The following is a 14796-nucleotide window of genomic DNA, read 5'->3' as shown; positions in this document are numbered from 1 at the left end:
CCATTGGCAACCATTATTTTAACATTGCAAATCATTTATTTTGTCAGATCTTCTATTTTTAGACCCGTTGGCGTTTTTAATATTCTCCCGCTGTATTAGTAATAAAAGGCCTGTAGATGTATTTTTCAGGCCGTGTCAGACTGACTCAATTCACCAGGAACAATCTCTCACAACATTAAAAGATAAAGCATTTATCACACCCTATGTGATTTCCTCTGTGGCTGGGCTATTGCATTCCGGCCAGTCCCTGGGATGTGCTGCTGACTGTGGCTGCGATAGCCTTGGTGGCTAACTTGACGACAGAAATACAGATTTAGAGATTGAGGCTACTTTTGACCAGAGCTCTATGACCAAAGCCCTTTGGGCCCTGGTCAAAATAAGTGCACTATACAGGAAGTAGGGTACCATTTGGGAAGCATGGAGCAATACAGTGAGTGCTAGGATAGATTGAAGATCAGCACCACAGACAGCTCCCCCGGCAGAGTTCTGCTCCCCATATAGGCCAGGGAAGAGAGGGAGAGAGGCACAGCCACCCAGGCCACTGGCTGCCACTGATACTGCATTGCGGCGATGGCTTTCAAGCTCAGTCATCATCACCAGCTCCCTCCTGCCGCTCAGGCCTATTGTTAAAGCGGGGTACACACGACGGCGTTGACAGCTGCCTCTCTACACCGTCGCTGCACAAACAGAGATAGAGAGGTCTCGTACACACCTCCTAGCACGAGGAAGAAAGTCACCTTCAGACCCATCTAACACACACACACACACACACACACAGCTGAAGGGGAAGGCGGTGGGACACCCAACATCACACAGGTGTCTAACTCACCAACAACACAGTGCTTCTGTAATGTTAGACTTGGTACCATGAAATCGCTATTTCAACGTTAGCCTACACTGACCCTGCATTCACCTGAGCTCCAACACTAATTCGCTTCCTAGCCTTAGTGATGGATTAGCACAGCTGATATTATAGATCCCGTGTACCCATTATGGGCTTGTTGACTTATCTGTGTGAATGGGCCCATAGTGTGGTCAGTGTGTGTGAGTCATCGTGATGGTGTATTTACACCACTGAGGTATAAAAAGAACTTGAGACTGTATGTCTGTGCTATACACACATACGACAGACATACAGTACACACAAGCGGGTCTGAATTGATGTCTGTGGTATGTGTGTACAAATTGTGCTTGTGAGAATGCGTTTAAGAATGTTGTGCCAGTTACCGAAAAGTTTGCTGGTTCGAATCCCGTAGATGACTAGGTGAAAAATCTGTCCAGGTGCCCTTGAGCAAGGCACTTAGCCCTAATTGCTCCTGCAAGTTGCTCTGGATGAGAGCATCTGCTAAATGACTAAAATGTAAAAAGAAAGAGAATCCTTTAGCAGATCTCACTCACCAGTGACTGACATTGGATTTGTTTGTGTTAATAATATACTGTTGGAGTGTATGTGGATGTCTTCAAATACAATTTTTTATATACAGTTCCAGTCAAAAGTTTGGGCACACCTACTCATTCAAGGGATTTCATTTACTATTTTCTCCATTATAGGATAATAGTGAAGACATTACAACTATGAAATAACACATATGGAATCATGTAGTAACCAAAAAAGTGTTAAACAAATTAAAATATATATAGATTTTAGATTCTTCAAAGTAGCCACCCTTTGCCTTGATGACAGCTTTGCACACTCTTGGCATTCTCTCAACCAGCTTCATGAGGAATGCTTTCCAACAGTCTTGAAGGAGTTCCCACATATGCTGAGCACTTGTTGGTTGCTTTTCCTTCACTCTGCGGTCCAACTCATCCCAAACCATCTCATCAGGTCATCTGATGCAGCACTCTCCTTCTTGGTCAAATAGCCCTTACACAGCCTGGAGGTGTGTTGGGTCATTGTCCTGTTGAAAAACAAAGGATAGTCCCACTAACTGCAAAACAGATGGGATGGTGTATTGCTGCAGATTGCTGTGGTAGCCATGCTCGTTAAGTGTGCCTTGAATTCTAAATAAATCACAGACAGTGTCACCAAAAAAGCACCCACACACCATCACACCTCCTCCTCTATGCTTCACGGTGGGAACCACACATGCGGAGATCATCCGTTCGTTCACCTACTCTGCATTTCACAAAGCCACGGAGGTTGGAATCAAAAATCTCAGATTTGGATTCATCAGACCAAAGGCCAGATTTCTACCGGTCTAATGTCCATTGCTCGTGTTTCTTGGCCGAAACAAGTCTCTTTATCTCATTGGTGTCCTTTAGTAGTGGTTTCTTTGCAGAAATTCAACCATGGAGGACTGATTCACACAGTCTCCTCTGAACAGGTGATGTTGAGATGTGTCTGTTACTTGAACGCTGTGAAGCATTTATTTGGAAGGAAAGAAATTCAACAAATGAACTTTTAACAAGGCACACCTGTTAATTGAAATGCATTCCAGGTGACTACCACATACCACTAACCCTGATTCAGCTGACCATCCTACCCATGCTAGATTACGGAGACATAATTTAGCAGGTAAGGGTGCTCTCGAGCGGCTAGATATTCTTTACCATTCAGCCATCAGATTTGCCACCAATGCTCCTTATAGGACACATCACATCACTGCACTCTATACTCCTCTGTAAACCGGTCATCTCTGTATACCTGTCGCAAGACCCACTGGTTGATGCTTATTTATAAAACCATCTTTGACCTCACTCCCCCCTATCTGAGATATCTACTGCAGCCCTCATCCTCCACATACAACGCCCGTTCTGCCAGTCACATTCTGTTAAAGGTCCCCAAAGCACACAAATCCCTGGGTCGCTCCTCTTTTCAGTTCGCTGCAGCTAGCGACTGGACCGAGCTGCAACAAACACTCAAATTCGACAGTTTTATCTCAATCTCTACATTCGAAGACTCAATCATGGAAACTCTTACTGACAGTTGTGGCTGCTTTGCGTTATGTATTGTTGTCTACCTTCTTGCCCGTTGTGCTGTTGTCTGCGCCAAATAATGTTTCTACAATGTTTTGTGCTGCTACCATATTGTGTTGCAACCATGTTGTTGTTATGTTGTGTTGCTACCATGCTGTGTTGTCATGTGTTGCTTCCTTGCTATGTTGTTGTCTTCGGTCTCTCATTATGTAGTATTGTGTTGTCTCTCTTGTTGTGTTGTCTCTCTTATTGTATTTATTTTTTATTTTTAATCCCATGCCCCAGTCCCCGCAAGAGGCCTTTTTCCTTTTGGTTGGCCGTCATTGTAAATAAGAATTTGTTCTTAACTGACTTGCCTAGTTAAATAAAGGTTAAATCCATTTGTTTATAAAAAGCTAGTTGAGAGAATGCCAGTGTGCAACGCTTTCATCAAGTTAAAGGGTGGTTACATATATTTTGATTTGTTTAACACTTCTTTGGTTTCTAAATGATTCCATATGTGTTATTTCATTGTTTTGATGTCTTCACTGTAGAAAATAATAAACTTAAAGAAAAACCCTGGAATGAGTAGTTGTGTCCAAACTTTTGACTGGTACTGTGCAGGCCAAAAGTTTAGAGAATGACACAAATATTAATTTTCACAAAGTCTGCTGCCTCAGTTTGTATGATGGCAATTTGCAAATACTCCAGAATGTTATGAAGAGTGATCAGACGAATTGCAATTAATTGCAAAGTCCCTCTTTGCCATGCAAATGAACTGAACCCCCCAAAAAACATTTCCACTGCATTTCAGCCCTGCCACAAAAAGGACCAGCTGACATCATGTCAGTGATTCTCTCGTTTAACACAGGTGTAAGTGTTGACGAGGACAAGGCTGGGGATCACTCTGTCATGCTGATTGAGTTCGAATAACAGACTGGAAGCTTCAAAAGGAGGGTGATGTTTGCAATCATTGTTCTTCCTCTATCAACCATGGTTGCCTGCAAGGAAACACGTGCCGTCATCATTGCTTTGAACAAAAAGGGCTTCACAGGTAAGGATATTGCTGCCAGTAAGATTGCACCTAAATCAACCATTTATCGGATCATCATGAACTTCAAGGAGAGCGGTTCAATTGTTGTGAAGAAGGCTTCAGGGCGCCCAGGAAAGTCCAGCAAGCGCCAGGACCGTCTCCTAAAGTAGATTCAGCTGTGGGATTGGGGCACCACCAGTTCAGAGCTTGCTCAGGAATGGCAGCAGGCAGGTGTAAGTGCATCTGCACGCACAGTGAGGCGAAGACTTTTGGAGGGTGGCCAGGTGTCAAGAAGGGCAGCAAAGAAGACACTTATCTCCAGGAAAAACATCAGGGACAGACTGATATTCTGCAAAAGGTACAGGGATTGGACTGCTGAGGACTGGGGTAAAGTCATTTTCTCTGATGAATCCCCTTTTTCCGATTGTTTGGGGCATCCGGAAAAAAAGCTTGTCCGGAGAAGACAAGGTGAGAGCTACCATCAGTCCTGTGTCATGTCAACAGTAAAGAATCCTGAGACCATTCATGTGTGGGGTTGCTTCTCAGCCAAGGGAGTGGGCTCACTCACAATTTTGCCTAAGAACACAGCCATGAATAAAGAATGGTACCAACACATCCTCCGAGAGCAACTTCTCCCAACCATCCAGGAACAGTTTGGTGATGAACAATGCCTTTTCCAGCATGAGGGAGCACCTTGCCATAAGGCAAAAGTGATAACTAAGTGGCTCGGGAAACAAAACATCGATATTTTGGGTCCATGGCCAGGAAACTCCCCAGACCTTAATCCCATTGAGAACTTGTGGTCAATCCTCAAGAGGCAGGTAGACCAAAAAAAAACACAAATTCTGACAAACTCCAAGCATTGATTTTGCAAGAATGTGCTGCCATCAGTCAGGTTGTGGCCCAGAAGTTAATTGACAGCATGCCAGGGCGGATTGCAGAGTTCTTGAAAAATAAGGGTCAACATTGAAAATATTGACTCTTTGCATCAACTTCATGTAATTGTCAATAAAAGCCTTTGACACTTATGAAATGCTTGTAATTATTCCTTCAGTATTCCATAGTAACATCTGACAAAAATATCTAAAGACACTGAAGCAGCAAACTTTGTGGAAATTAATATTTGTGTCATACTCAACCCTTTTGGCCATGACTGTACAGGGGGGGTACCGAAACAGAGTCAATGTGCGGGAGCACTGGTTATTTGAGGTAGTATAGAGTTATAGAGTTATTAAAGTGACTATGCATAGATGACAACAGAGAGTAGCAGTGGTGTAAAGAGGGGGTGGGGCACTGCAAGTAGTCTGGGTAGCCATTTGACTAGATGTTCAGGAGTCTTATGTCTTGGGGGAAGAAGCTGTTTAAAAGCTTCTTGGACCTAGACTTGGCGCTCCGGTACCACTGGTCGTGCGGTAGTAGAGAGAACAGTCTATGACTAGTGTGGCTGGAGTCTTTGACAATTTTTAGGGCCTTCCTCTGACACCGCCTGGTATAGAGGTCCTGGATGGCAGGAACTGGGCCGTACTGGGCCGTTAGCACTACCCTCTGTAGTGCCTTTGCGGTCGGAGGCCGAGCAGTTGCCATACCAGGCAGTGATGCAACCAGTCAGGATGCTCTCGATGGTGCAGCTGTAGAACCTTTTGAGGATCTGAGGACCCATGCCAAATCTTTTCAGTCTCCTTAGGGGGAATAGGTTTTTGTCGTGCGCGCTTCACAACTGTCATGGGGTGCTTGGACCATGTTAGTTTGTTGGTGATGTGGACACCAAGGAACTTGAAGCTCTCAACCTGCTCCACTGCAGCCCCGTCGATGAGAATGGGGGCGTGCTCAGTCCTCTTTTTCCTGTAGTCCACAATCATCTCCTTTGTCTTGATCACGCTGAGGGAGAGGTTGGTGTCATGGCACCACACGGCCAGGTCTCTGACCTCCTCGCTATAGACTGTCTCGTTATTGTCGGTGATCAGGCCTACCACTGTTGTGTCAAGCCAATGACTGATGTGGTGTTCTCCTCAATGCCATCGGAGGAATCCCGGAACATATTCCAGTCTGTGATAGCAAAACAGTCCTGTAGCTTAGCTTCTGCTTCATCTGACCACTTCTTTTTATTGATCTAGTCACTGGTACTTCCTACTTTAATTTTTGCTTGTAAGCAGGAATCAGGAGGATGGAATTATGGTCAGATTTGCCAAATGGAGGGTGAGGGAAAGCTTTGTATGCATCTCTGTATGTGGAGTATAGGTGGTCCGGAGTTCTTTTCCCCCTGGTTGCACATTTAACATGCTGATAGAAATTTGGTAAAACTGATTTAAGTTTCCCTGCATTAAAGTCCCCGGCTACTAGGAGCGCCGCCTCTGGGTGAGTGTTTTCTTGTTTGCTTATGGCGGAATACAGCTCATTCAATGCTGTCTTAGTGCCAGCCTCTGACTGTGGTGGTATATAAACAGCTGCAAAAAATATAGATTATAACTCTATATAGATGAAACACCCATTCAGGTGTAGGATCTTAATTTGAACCCGTTTTCTGTAGCATCCTGCCACAACAGGAAATGTGAATTATTATGTGGATTATAATGAATCCACATTTTGTAGGGGTTGATAGATTTTAATTAAGGGAAAATCAAGTCTGAAAATCTTTTAAAGTGGAAAATGAAATTCTAATGTACGTGTTTTTCCCCCCTGCAAAGTTCTCCTGCAACGGGGCGGTCAAATTAAGATCCTACACCTGTATTCTGAGACGCTTGACACATATGTCCTCTGATGTGTAATAATGTTATAGGATACAACATTCTTTAATACATTTTTGTGGTAGAAGAAGCAATTGTGTATCTGTCCGATGAGACTGTCTAGTTAGCTAGATTAAGGATTGCCTGGAACTCTATCAAGAGCTAAACTGAATGAAATGTCAATGAATGTATTGATCCATACTATAAAATACAATGAAAGGAACATGCTTGGAACCTCTAACCCTGGCAATTTGCCTGGCAAACTCATGGGTACACTCTCAATGGCTGCCTGGTATTGTGATGCAATCATTTCCATGGTAATGTAAACTGAGCAAAAAAAGAAAAGTCCCTTTTTCAGGACCCTGTCTTTCAAAGATAATTCGTAATAATCCAAATAACTTCACAGATCTTCATTGTAAAGGGTTTTAACACTGTTTCCCATGATTGTTCAATGAACCATAAACAATTAATGAACATGCACCTGTGGAATGGTTGTTAAGACACTAACAGCTTACAGACGGTAGGCAATTAAGGCCACAGTTATGAAAACTTAGGACACTAAAGAGGACATTCTACTGACTCTAGGCTGAGAGAGGCTGGACTGAGGCCTACAGGCCTACAAGCCTGTTGTAAGGCAGGTCCTCACCAGACATCACCGGCAACAACATTGCCTATGGGCACCAACCCACCGTCGCTGGACCAGACAGGATTGGCAAAAAGTGCTCTTCACTGATGAGTCGCGGTTTTGTCTCACCAGGGATGATGGTCGGATTCACATTTATCGTCGAAGGAATGAGCATTACACCGAGGCCTGTACTCTGGAACGGGATCGATTTGGAGGTGGAGGGTCTGTCATGGTCTGGGGCGGTGTGGCACAGCATCATTGGACTGAGCTTGTTGTCATTGCAGGCAATCTCAACACTGTGCGTTGAAGGGAAGACATCCTCCTCCCTCATGTGGTACCCTTCCTGCAGGCTCATCCTGACATGACCCTCCAGCATGACAATGTCACCAGCCATACTGCTCGTTCTATGCCTGATTTCCTGCAAGACAGGAATGCCAGTGTTCTGCCATGGCCAACGAAGAGCCCGGATCTCAATCCCATTGAGCACGTCTGGGACCTGTTGGATCAGAGGGTGAGGACTAGGGTCATTCCCCCCAGAAATGTCCGGGAACTTGCAGGTGCCTTGGTGGAAGAGTGGGGTAACATCTCACAGCAAGAACTGGCAAATCTGGTGCAGTCCATGAGGAGGAGATGCACTGCAGTACTTAATGCAGCTGGTGGCCACACCAGAGACTGACTGTTACTTTTGATTTTGACCATCCCTTTGTTCAGGGACACATTATTCCATTTCTGTTAGTCACATGTCTGTTGTTCAGTTTATGTCTCAGTTGTTGAATCTTGTTATGTTCATACAAATATTTACACATGTTAAGTTTGCTGGGAAACAAACGCATTTGACAGTGAGAAGATGTTTCTTTTTTTGCTGAGTTTAGAATGTTCATTCACATGATGCTAACTGATGTGGCTCATTTTTGTAATGTCAGTTGAGTTGAGTCAAAAAATCACGGCAGAGATTGATGGGTACACTTCCTGCTTTTACTTCCTGATTTGCTCCTATGGGTACACTCACTATGTCTGTCCACCCATTACACCATCATTGACTTGAATGGGGACGCCCGTTCCATCCATTCTATTTCTATGATCCATACACTTTTAGAAAAATAGGTGCTATCTAGAATCTAAAGGGGTTCTTCGGCTGTCCCCATAGGAGAACCCTTTGAAAAACCCTTTTTCGTTCCGGGTAGAACACTTTTATTTCCAGGTAGAACCTCTTTGAGTTCCATGTAGAACCCTTTACGCAGAGGGTTCTACGTGGACCCCAAAATAGTTCTACCTGGAACCAAAAAGGGTTCTCCTATGGGGACAGCGAAATAACCATTTTGGAACCCTTTTTTATAATAACCCTAATAGGTATTAATAACCTTCTCTCTCCCCCTCCATCCCTATATTCCCTCTCACCTTTCTCTCTCTCTGCCTTGTTCTCCTTCTCTCTCTCCCTCTTTCAGGTCTTATTGTGTACCTGGGGATGATGGTGGGGGCCTTCCTGTGGGGCGGCCTGGCCGACCGGATTGGACGGCGACAGACCCTCCTCATCTCCCTCTCCATCAACAGTGTGTTTGCCTTCTTCTCCTCCTTCGTTCAAGGATACAGCTCCTTTCTTTTATGCCGTCTGCTCTCCGGTGTGGGGTAAGGAAGCATGCTGTGTCACACACCCCTTCTCCTCAGAACAACTCGGCTATAAATACTAGTGCCCGACTGTAAATTATGCCAAAATTAATGTGCCCTACAATGACTCCCAAAGCTGGAAGTCTGAAAGCGATCCCAGCTTGGTTAAATCAACTGGATGAAATGTGTATGAAGCCTATCTATTATTGATGTTGACAATGTTATTGTGCTGGCACAGATTATTTAAATGGCTTAATAGCCTGAAGAGACTTTATTACCTCTCTTTCTCTCTGTCTCTATTTCTCTCTCTCTCTCTCTCTCTCTCTCTCTCTCTCTCTCTCTCTCTCTCTCTCTCTCTCTCTCGCCTCCCGCTTTATCCCTCTCTCTGTCTCCCTCTCTCTCCCTCTCTGCAGTATCGGTGGCTCCATCCCCATCGTGTTCTCCTACTATTCTGAGTTCCTGGCCCAGGAGAAGAGAGGAGAGCACCTCAGCTGGCTCTGCATGTTCTGGATGATCGGTGGCATCTACGCCTCTGCCATGGCCTGGGCCATCATTCCCCACTATGGTGAGAAATGTCAATGAACCAATCAACCTACCAGTCAATCACTCAATGAATCAATCAACAAATCAGTGAGTCGGTTGGGGGTTATTCGTCGGTCAATGTTCGTCGGTTCATTTCTACCACCCCAGAGTGAAATTTGGTTTCCAAGCAAAGATTACACATTCTGTACATTTAAATACAATTGAATGCACACTGTTTATACACACAGAAACAATCATTACATTCTTTGTTATGCTCCTATCAAACATGGATGCATATACTTATCGTCCTGTATTCTGCTCTCTGGTATGACCCTTGCACCATAGTTCTTCAACCTCTGTATGTCCCTGTCCCAGGCTGGAGTTTCCAGATGGGCTCTGCGTACCAGTTCCACAGCTGGCGTGTCTTTGTGTTAGTGTGTGCCTTTCCCTCTGTGGCAGCCATCTCTGCCCTCACCACAATGCCCGAGAGCCCACGCTTCTTCCTGGAGGTCAGTCCACCAACCACCAATGAAAATATAACAAAAAATCATAGTAGCTACCCAAGGCATCGTTTATCATCTTGGGTTTAACTTGGGACTTACTGCTGTGTTTGAATATCATGACACCTACAGTAGCTACCTTCAATATACAGCTGCTGGGATCCTGATTATCCTGACAAATATACTATAATGAGTTCCTATTTATTTAGCTATTCATTAGACAAATGTGTCTGTCTTGTCTGTTGTAGAATGGGAAACACGATGAGGCTTGGATGATTCTGAAGCAGGTCCATGACACCAACATGAGGGCGAAGGGCTACCCAGAGAGGGTCTTCTCTGTGAGTGACACACACACACACACACACACACACACACGCACACATGCACACACAGTACATCCATCCTAAACTACTATAAAACCCCAATCAGACACATCTAGTCTATGAAGTGAAGCAGTCTTTTATTCAGAGAAAAGAAATGAGGGGACATTTTTATATTCATGAATCATCTAGCAAATCCTGCCTCTGAGCAAACACAGCCTGTCTCATACATTTACAGTAAGGAGGACCCTTGTTCAATATGCATGAATTAGCTTGAACTTATTAGTTATTTGAGGATGAATTAAGCTCTGAATTAAGATTTGATAAACTTGTTTAGGGAGTAATTATGTTAAGGAAGTTAGTGTGACTGAGTTGTGTTGTTGCCCCTAGGTGACCACCATCAAGACAGTTAAGCAGATGGATGAGCTGGTGGACATGGGAGAGGGCACCGCCTGGCACCAGAAATGGAGGATGAAGCTGGCTGACCTGTTCAACCAGGTAACATACTCTACCTTAACCTGTTCAACCAGGTAACATACTCTACCTTAATAACCTGTTCAACCAGGTAACATACTCTACCTTAATAACCTGTTCAACCAGGTAACATACTCTACCTTAATAACCTGTTCAACCAGGTAACATACTCTACCTTAATAACCTGTTCAACCAGGTAACATACTCTACCTTAATAACCTGTTCAACCAGGTAACATACTCTACCTTAATAACCTGTTCAACCAGGTAACATACTCTACCTTAACCTGTTCAACCAGGTACCATACTCTACCTTAACCTGTTCAACCAGGTAACATACTCTACCTTAATAACCTGTTCAACCAGGTAACATACTCTACCTTAATAACCTGTTCAACCAGGTAACATACTCTAACTTAACCTGTTCAACCAGGTAACATACTCTACCTTAACCTGTTCAGAGACGATTGTAATGTTTCACTTGCTCTCCTAAGGATCTTTGGTCAACTGGGGCTAAATTGAGTGAATAGTTTAACAAGAATGGGAGGATTATACTTCCTTCTTCTTCTTCTTCTTCTTCTACAGTTTGAATGCTCATCATTGGTCTAACAAAAATGTGCTATGTTCTAGCTAAACTAAATAGTATCTGTATACCAAAAAAACATGTTTTATTGTCACATACACCAGATAGGTGCAGTGAAATGTGTTGGTTTACAGGGTCAGCCATAGTAGTCCAGCTCCCCTGGAGAAAATTAGGTTTAAGCACCTTGATCAAGGGCAGATCGACAGATTTTTCACCTTGTTGGCTCAGGTATTCAACCCAGCGACCTTTCTGTGACTGGCCCAACGCTCTAACCACTAGGCTACTTTCCGCCTATAGTCTCACATACCTCTCTGATAGACAATCACCACTGCTATTACTATCAAAGAGAACAGAGAAGGTTCATGTTTATATGCTCTTAACTACAGAATGAGAGACTGGAACGATTGTTTGTATATGAGCCCCCGTTGTTTATAGAGTGCCTGTGTGCAGAGATTACCTAGCTATGTTTACTAGCTGTGTTTACTAGCTGTGTTTACTAGCTATTTTCACTAGCTGTGTTTACTAGCTGTGTTTACTAGCTGTGTTTGCTAGCTATGTTCACTAGCTGTGTTTACTAGCTGTGTTTACTAGCTGTGTTTACTAGCTGTGTTTACTAGCTATGTTCACTAGCTGTGTTTACTAGCTGTGTTTACTAGCTGTGTTTACTAGCTGTGTTTACTAGCTGTGTTTACTAGCTGTGTTTACTAGCTATGTTCACTAGCTGTGTTTACTAGCTATGTTCACTAGCTGTGTTTACTAGCTATTTTCACTAGCTGTGTTTACTAGCTGTGTTTACTAGCTGTGTTTACTAGCTATGTTCACTAGCTGTGTTTACTAGCTATGTTCACTAGCTGTGTTTACTAGCTATGTTCACTAGCTGTGTTTACTAGCTATGTTCACTAGCTGTGTTTACTAGCTATGTTCACTAGCTGTGTTTACTAGCTATGTTCACTAGCTGTGTTTACTAGCTATGTTCACTAGCTGTGTTTACTAGCTATGTTCACTAGCTGTGTTTACTAGCTGTGTTTACTAGCTGTGTTTACAGTTGGCTTGTGTGGAACGTGGAACTTTATGTTTATTTATTGCTGTTGTAGATTGTAGAGAGATTTCCTTTGAGATATATTGCGTGTGTTTGACCGTTTGTGTGTGTGCGCGCGTGCGCGCGCGCGTGCGTGTGTGTGTGTGTGTGTGTGTGTGTGTGTGTGTGTGTGTGTGAACCTCCGTGTAGGTGTGGAGCAACTTCCTGGCCATATTCTCTCCTGAGTACCGCCGCACCACTCTCATGATGATGGCTGTGTGGTTCTCTATGTCGTTCAGGTAAAGTCACGCTCCCAAAACTTTTTTCAGGTCATTTACAGCCAAAGTCACGTTCGTATTGAATGAACTACAGGTATAATAAACTAACTTAACTTCTTGTTTCGATTTTTTAAATTATTTGTGTATTAGTATTGTATTTGCGAGGCATTCTGCTGCACTGTTGGAGCTAGAAACATAAGCATTTCACTGCACCTGCTATAACACCTGCATATGTGTGTACGTGACCAATACACTTTGATTTGATTGTGTCTGACTCAAGTGAAAATGTAGTTTGACATTACTGATATTGATGATGTAGTTCGTGTCCCTTCTAAGTGGATTATGTTAAGTTGATCATCATGATCCCTACGTCTGTCTTAACATCCATCTCCCTTCTCTCCCTCAGTTACTATGGGCTGACGGTGTGGTTCCCTGACATGATCAAGTATCTCCAGAAGCAGGAGTACTCCTCGCGCACCAAGGTCTTCATCAAGGAGAAGGTGGAGCACGTCACCTTCAACTTCACCCTGGAGAACCAGGTGCACCGCAACGGAGAGTACTTCAACAACAAGTAGGTCCCCCTTTCCCTCTTCCCTCACCAGCGTTGTCATGGGAACACAGCAGGGTACCAAGCCATTCATACAGGTCAAGGGTCAGTCAGTCATTCTGATGTTAAAACAAACTCTTTATCTCTCTCTCTCTCTCTCTCTCTCTCCCCCTCTCTCTCTCTCTCTCTCTCTCTCTCTGATTCTCTCCCTCTCCCCCTCTGTCTCTGACAGGTTTATGAATCTGAAGATGAAGTCTATGGTGTTCGAGGATTCTCTGTTTGAGGAGTGCTACTTTGAAGACATCACCTCCAGCAATACCTTCTTCAAGAACTGCACCTTCATCGCCACCCTCTTCTACAACACAGGTTGGTTGTTTTCAACTCTCTGCTGATGAGTGTTGTATCAGTGTTTATAAGTTGTGAATGTCTTGTTTTGCTTATAAGGGGTTTCCCCTTCATTAACTCATCTAAGTACTGTAATCTCAATTGTGTTAGTGGCCTCTGTGTTTGATTGACAGATAAAATACAATTGTATGCCATATTGTTGTCTAAGGAGATAAACATGTCTTATATTGTTCATATAGGTCTTATGCATTTCTTGCTAAGGTGTTAAACCTATCTTACAGAAACAGAGCCAGAAACAGGGCAGAGAATCAGCTCCAATTATATTCTTCATACAAGACAAAATGGCTCAATTACCATCACTCTACTCCCTGGCTCTGTAACATAATGAGGCAATGCAGACAGAGAGAGGTATCCTAGCAACACAGCCCCAATGCTATTTTACTTCAGCCTGCAAATGACATAACTGTCAGTCATCTCAAACTGAATGATAGATTTTTCCAAAACAAAGGCAGCCTGCACAAGAAGATGATTCATCTGTATGGCTGATGACAAAAGATGGGCAAAATTGATGAGCTTGAAGTCCTCTCGATCCATCGGCAGAATCCAATTTGATCTCTGGCATTACAACGATGGAAACCTATTATCAGCCAAACACAAGCCCACAATGGCTTAGTCTCTCTCGCTCTCTCTTTCTCTGTCTCTCTCAAGACGTTATCAGAGCAGTACAATAGTGACTATCTAAACGCCTCCCTCTCGTTCTGTTAGGTGTTTGTCCGTCATTAGGCTAGTCAAGCAATCACTCTGCTGCTATCAGTGCCATGCAGGAGCTACTCATTTGCATTTGAATTAAAAAGCCATTTCACTACTACTGCTTTAATGCTTAATCCCTCTGTGCTTTCCCACTAAGAGCTAGAAGCTGCTAGATTGTTGCCATAGTGCAGGATGTTAACCCACTATGGGACCAACCACATGATGGATTTATACTGAGAAGTACAGCACAGCAAAACCTAGAGGTTGGAGGTCAGAGGTTAGGCTTGGACAGTATGGACACACCGATCTCTCATGTACAGCAGAATAAAGAATTCAGTATTATGAATGTATTTTTTTTTGTAACTCATTGACTATGCCCTATATATGCAAACCTTACGCCCCAGTTCATATTCTGCCATTCATCCATTAGAATGACTGTAGTTTATGGTATTGTGTTCATATATCTCATATGAACACAATACCATCATCTCAGCTGATCTCAGCTGACATTAAAGATACCAGCAGTACAGAATGCATTAAAGTCTATCCCTACATTGAATCGAATTAACCACAATT

At 43.5% G+C, this 14796-nt stretch overlaps 1 protein-coding gene across 1 annotated transcript in view; it reads left to right on the top strand.

The window, feature by feature from the left end:
- Positions 1-14796, top strand: part of LOC115104215 (synaptic vesicle glycoprotein 2A-like) — a 50457-nt gene that overhangs the window by 32259 nt on the left and 3402 nt on the right. The window contains 8 exon segments of the mRNA XM_029625509.2: positions 8725-8905; positions 9298-9449; positions 9782-9915; positions 10155-10244; positions 10617-10724; positions 12511-12599; positions 12985-13149; positions 13358-13491. Of these exon segments, the coding sequence (XP_029481369.2) occupies positions 8725-8905; positions 9298-9449; positions 9782-9915; positions 10155-10244; positions 10617-10724; positions 12511-12599; positions 12985-13149; positions 13358-13491 (1053 nt within the window).

This window comes from Oncorhynchus nerka, linkage group LG3, assembly GCF_034236695.1.
Source record: "Oncorhynchus nerka isolate Pitt River linkage group LG3, Oner_Uvic_2.0, whole genome shotgun sequence".
Taxonomy (NCBI): Eukaryota; Metazoa; Chordata; class Actinopteri; order Salmoniformes; family Salmonidae; genus Oncorhynchus; species Oncorhynchus nerka.
Note: the sequence above shows the minus strand (reverse complement) of the source record. Positions and strands in the feature narration are given on the sequence as shown.